Source organism: Akebia trifoliata, chromosome 8 (genome assembly GCF_017979445.1).
Source record: "Akebia trifoliata isolate Shusen 1 chromosome 8, ASM1797944v1, whole genome shotgun sequence".
Classification (NCBI taxonomy): Eukaryota; Viridiplantae; Streptophyta; class Magnoliopsida; order Ranunculales; family Lardizabalaceae; genus Akebia; species Akebia trifoliata.
In genome coordinates this window covers 31,770,899-31,776,344 of record NC_141382.1, presented here as the reverse complement: position 1 = coordinate 31,776,344, position 5,446 = coordinate 31,770,899, and the positions used below count along the sequence as shown (strand labels likewise).

The 5,446-nt window shown below is 38.2% G+C and overlaps 1 protein-coding gene across 2 annotated transcripts; it reads left to right on the top strand.

Annotated features, from left to right (window-relative positions):
* Positions 1-459: 459 nt before the first annotated feature.
* LOC147396523 (endoglucanase 12-like) lies at positions 460-5,001 on the top strand. 2 transcript variants are annotated; one of them, XM_086451517.1, is made up of 6 exons: positions 460-679; positions 1,039-1,533; positions 1,628-1,935; positions 2,637-3,231; positions 3,451-3,623; positions 4,395-5,001. In XM_086451517.1, exons 2-6 carry the CDS (start codon positions 1,161-1,163, stop codon positions 4,794-4,796), a joined length of 1,851 nt encoding a protein of 616 aa, XP_086307643.1. In that variant the 5' UTR covers positions 460-679; positions 1,039-1,160; the 3' UTR covers positions 4,797-5,001. The 2 variants fall into 2 exon arrangements, with proteins under 2 accessions (XP_086307643.1, XP_086307642.1); XM_086451516.1 differs by having other exon boundaries at positions 460-690.
* Positions 5,002-5,446: the final 445 nt, after the last annotated feature.

Sequence of the window (5,446 nt, the reverse complement as noted above, 5' to 3'; positions counted from 1 at the left end):
AGATTTTAAACCAGAGATAAAGGTAATTTGGACATTTTTGATCCTCTGTTATTATATTTTTGAAATTAAGCAACCCAAAAAGGTTAGATTTTAAACCAGAGATGTAATTTGGACAACTTTGATCCTCTGTTATTAATGAAATCTTGGTGGAGGGCACCATGGCGCACGCTAGTCTAAGTTTTTTGAAGAAGTAGAAGAAAAACCAAGCAAGCCAACTCAAATAGCTAAGCTCAACTATATTTAAATTTTAGACTGAAAAAAAAAAAAAAAAAATACAAAGAATGTGAGAAAGCAACAGTTTTTATTCATTAAAATCAGCAAAATTCCATTGGCGTGTCCGAGAAGACCGCTTCTCCTTCTCCATTATAATCCAAATAAATTTCATGAAAATCTCTTTCAAACACCCCCCCCCCCCCCCAAAAAAAAAAAAAAAAAAAAAAACACACACACGCACACACACACATACACAACATCAACATCACATCCCTCACCTCCCCAACCAAGTCAACTGTGTCTGTCTTCTCTGTATCACTCTATATTAGAAGAATTATATTTGTAGTAGAAGAAAAATAACAACAAGAGAGGAGAGAGTAAATTACAAGAGTTAGGAGAGAGTAAATTACAAGAGTTGGAATCTGTTTGAATGTTTTCTTGATTGCAAAAGTGGGATTTTATCTATGTAAGTTAAAGGTGAACTCTATCTTTCTCTTCAACTTGTTCTTGTTTTCCTTCTAAAACTTTTTAATCTATATTCTTTAGAAGATCATCTTTGATCATTTATATCTAATTGATCATTTCTATCAATTTGGAATCAAACATCTGAAAATTATCTATTTTATAACATGTGAAATCTTTTGATATCTAAAATGGGTCTTCTTTGAAAAACAGATTCAAAGAACATTGATATTGGTCATTGAAGCATTCATCAAGCACCTGCAATGAAAATTCCTATATATTTTCTAATTCTCTGTTTTAATTGAATTATGGTGTTTTTTTTAATGAATTTTATTAATATCTAAAATGGGTTGTCTTCCATAGATCCCATTGTTGATCGAAACAATCAGACAGGGTGCTCAATTATGTTTCCACCACAAGTATCGAGCCGGGTTGTTTTCATTCCTAGGATGAACTTTTAGTTATTCTTTTTCGCGAAAAAGACCATGTATTCGGCAAACAATTGGGGAGGTTCCTTCGAGATCAATGGAGGGAACTTGATAGAAGATGATGATCGGAGCCGGAACTCGGATTTGGACCGAGCGGCCCTATCACAACAATTGGATGAGACACAACAGAGTTGGCTCTTAGGACCCCAAGACAAGAACTCGAAGAAAAAGTATGTTGACTTTGGCTGCATTGTTTGTAGCCGAAAGGCCTTGAAGTGGACTCTGTGGTCCATTGTCATTGCTTTTCTTGTGATCGCCCTTCCAACCATCATTGCCAAAAGCTTGCCCAAGAAGAAATACCAATCTCCTCCACCTGACAATTACACAAATGCCCTCCACAAAGCCCTTCTCTTCTTCGAAGCACAGAAGTGTAAGCTCTCTCTTTCATCTTCAAGTGGCTTAAAATTTTTTCAATTTTAGTTTTTATTGGTCTTGTTTGATCTAGTATTGTTGTGGGTGAATAGCTGGGCCGTTGCCAAGGAACTATAGTGTGCAATGGAGAGGAAGTTCGGGCCTAAATGATGGGTCTGATCTGTCAGATTTGAAGCAAAAACTTGTTGGAGGATACTACGATGCTGGAGACAATATAAAGTTTCATTTTCCGATGTCTTTTTCGATGACTATGCTTAGTTGGAGTGTAATAGAATATAGTCACAAATACAAAGCCATAGGGGAGTATGATAATGTAAGGGACTTGATCAAATGGGGAACAGATTACCTACTCCTCACCTTCAATTCTAGTGCCCCTACCATCAACCACATTTATAGCCAGGTAACTTAAATTTCTAAACACTGTTTTAGTTACCTTGTTTTTTTGGCATGGCGACACAAATCCTATTTTGCTTCCATTCAACTCTATATGGGCAATGGGTGTATTTTTGGTTTTTTCTTCTTACTACCTCAATCCACATCATTTTCAGCCTTTCTAACACTTTTTGGAGTGTTCAACTTGGACCAAAGCTCTTATTCCCACAAAAGAGAGACTGAGAGTGGTCATTTGAAACCCATGTACATGTCAGTTGACATTGTTTCGTTTTATGTCTTATTGATTTTGGATTTGCTTTAGTGTACTTGATTTCGATCATGTTTTTCCTAGTTGCCTTACCATTGATCTATTCTAATACCTTGATAACAATGTCAATAAATTACAAAACCATCAGACCCAAAATTTGAATTTTATCCATTTTGGCCCTTCATTCTACTAAAATTTATTTAGAAACAAAGAACCCTTGACATTGTAAACTGTAACACTTGGAAACATGCAATTGTTTCCATTGAATTTTGTATGAAGAGAATTATATTAATATCCAGTCTAATTACCTCAACAAAGGTCCGTTTTGGTCCCTCTTTCTCTTAAAATCTTTAATTTGCATTTTCCTTCTAACCAAAACTTTTTTTATGGTTTAAGGACTGTAGTTAATTCACTTACAGTAGTTAAAATGATCAATGACGTTGATCTCTTTATGTGGTCAGGTGGGTTGGTCACAGAACAATAGCAACCCAGACGATCACTACTGTTGGCAGAGGCCCGAAGACATGAACTATTCGCGGCCGGTGCAAACCTGTGTACAAGGGCCTGACCTAGCAGGGGAGATGGCTGCAGCCCTGGCATCTGCATCGATTGTCTTCCGCGACAATGTCAACTACTCCCAGAAACTCGTCAATGGGGCTACAGCCCTCTTCAAGTTTGCAAGGGACTCAGGCAAGCGGGCCCCTTATAGTCGTGGGAACAAATACATCGAATCCTTCTATAATTCGACAGGCTACTATGACGAGTACATGTGGGGTGCGGCATGGATGTACTATGCGACTGGAAATTCTAGTTATTTGTCACTTGCAACAAACCCGGGCATACCGCGGCAGGCTAGGGCATTCTTCGGTATTCCGGATTTGAGTGTACTGAGTTGGGACAACAAGTTGCCTGCAGCCCAACTCTTGTTAACTAGATTGAGGATATTCTTGAATCCTGGTTATCCTTATGAAGAGATGTTGAAGAACTATCACAATGTTACTGGTCTAAACATGTGCTCTTATCTTAAGCAATTTAATGTCTTCAACTGGACTAAAGGTGAGGATTTTTCTCTCTTCATCGATCATCCCTTAACATTGTACCCTTTTTGTTAGATAGACCTATACATCAAAATCAGCCTTATCGATGGTTTCTAACCATTCATGGGTCAGGGGGCTCCCAAAAAAAAAAGTGCTGAAACCATGGCCATGGGCCTTAAAATTTTATGATATAAAAACGAAAAAAATTGTAAAGTGGTGTTGAATTTGATCTTTGCAGGAGGAATGATCCAATTGAATCATGGACGTCCCCAGCCTCTGCAGTATGTGGCGAATGCCGCCTTCTTAGCCTCTCTATATGTTGATTATCTGAATGCAACCAATGTTCCGGGATGGAACTGTGGGCCATTCTATATATCATCAGATATTCTCCGCCGCTTTGCCACCTCTCAGGTTCCTTACCTCTCACCCTCATATATTTACGCGTGCATGCTTGTGTATGTGTTTCAGAATTACTAAATGAAAACAAATGTGAGTCTGAAGAGAGAAGACACGTACATTAGACGTAGAATGCACACATGCTTTTGTATGAGTGAAGACTTAGAATCAGATAACAATCTGACAAAAGTATCAAAATGTATAGGAAGTATACTAATACTAGAGTTCTCCCGTGCCCACTGCACGGGCATCCTCTTTGGGGTTAAGGGGATAAAAACAAAAAAAGTTGGAGGGCTATTATTAAAAATCTTTGGGGTTAAAACGGTAAAAGAGAAAAAATAATAAAGTTGGAGAGGTATTATTAAGAAAGGGAGTAAAGAGGCATGGGCATCATCTTTGGGGTTGAAGGGGTAAAAGAGGAAAGATAGTAAAGTTAGAGGGAGAACTACTGAAAAAGGGATAAAAGAGGAAAGATAATAAAAATTGGAGGATGTCATTGGAAAAAGGAAGGGGGAAATACAATATAGTTGAAGGAGGTGAAAAATAAAGGAATAAAGTGAGGTAGTGTGGACCCCACTCTATTGTAGCTATATGAGACATTTATACCCTATAATTGTAGTTTAGCTGGAGTGGGATCCACCATTGTATTTTATTATATAAAATATTATGTTTTTTTGTTCTTTGTGAGTGTGTGTGCGCGTTGGTTTCTCTTGTCGATTGTATGATTTACTGCTATGTGTACATACTAAAAATACTTTGTTCTCTTTGTTGATTCCAATGTGACAGATAAATTACATACTAGGAGCCAACCCTATGAAGATGAGCTACTTAGTGGGGTACGGTGCCAAATTCCCCAAGCACGTACACCATCGTGGGGCATCCATTCCCAATGATAAAACCAAACACTCTTGTACTGGAGGATGGAAGTGGCGCGACAGCCCTAATGCAAACCCTAACACCATTACAGGAGCAATGGTTGGCGGGCCTGACAAGTTTGACAAGTTCTATGATGTACGCACCAATTACAACTACACCGAGCCCACATTGGCTGGTAATGCAGGGCTAGTCGCTGCATTGGTATCGCTAACGAGTAGTGGTGGCGGTGGCATCGACAAAAATACCATATATTCAGCAGTCCCACCACTGTACCCATTGACCCCTCCACCACCACCACCTTGGAAGCCATGAAGTCACCACATGTTGTGTTGGTGGTGTTGTTTCATTAATTTGCCCCTGAAATTTTGTTACAATCTTTTCAATAATCTTCTTTGGGAAGACTGACTACAAACAATTGATCAATGTGTGATTCTATAGTTGAAACTATACTTAGGGTGTTGGGGCTAAAATTTGGCTTATACGGACTCCTATAAATACATACAGACTTCTCATTTAATATTTGAATTATTTTCTATAATTATTTATTTGAAGTATTTCGATCGACTGGTAAATCTTTGGGTCCATCGAGGTAATCAAATCTATGTGGTTGAATCCATTGCTCTGCATATGTTAGAAAAAACTATAACATCTGGTAGAACATAATGGCAAGAAGAAGGTGATCATGAACTAGAATATTCGTCATCACAAATCAGACAATAGGAATACCCATCATATGGACACACTCCTTCGACTCTATTATCTATAATCCAAAGTTCCCGTAACCTCATCATCATCATCATCTTAGATGCTCTCCTTGCATTCTCTCTAGTGCTCCAATCCTTCCATTGCATGAGCCTTTCCTGCATTCTTTGTCGATTCACTACCATGTCTACTAACTTCTAGATTAAGCTTTCCATCGACTTCTGGTATTCTAAAGTGTCTCCATTACTTTTCTCAATTTT

Bases quoted from the DNA above. Each gene is read 5' to 3' on its own strand.
- LOC147396523 (XM_086451517.1), top strand. From the start codon at position 1,161: ATGTATTCGGCAAACAATTGGGGAGGTTCCTTCGAGATCAATGGAGGG. The intron at 1,534-1,627 runs GTAAGCTCTCTC...GTGGGTGAATAG, and splicing joins CTTCTTCGAAGCACAGAAGT to CTGGGCCGTTGCCAAGGAAC. The intron at 1,936-2,636 runs GTAACTTAAATT...TTATGTGGTCAG, and splicing joins TCAACCACATTTATAGCCAG to GTGGGTTGGTCACAGAACAA.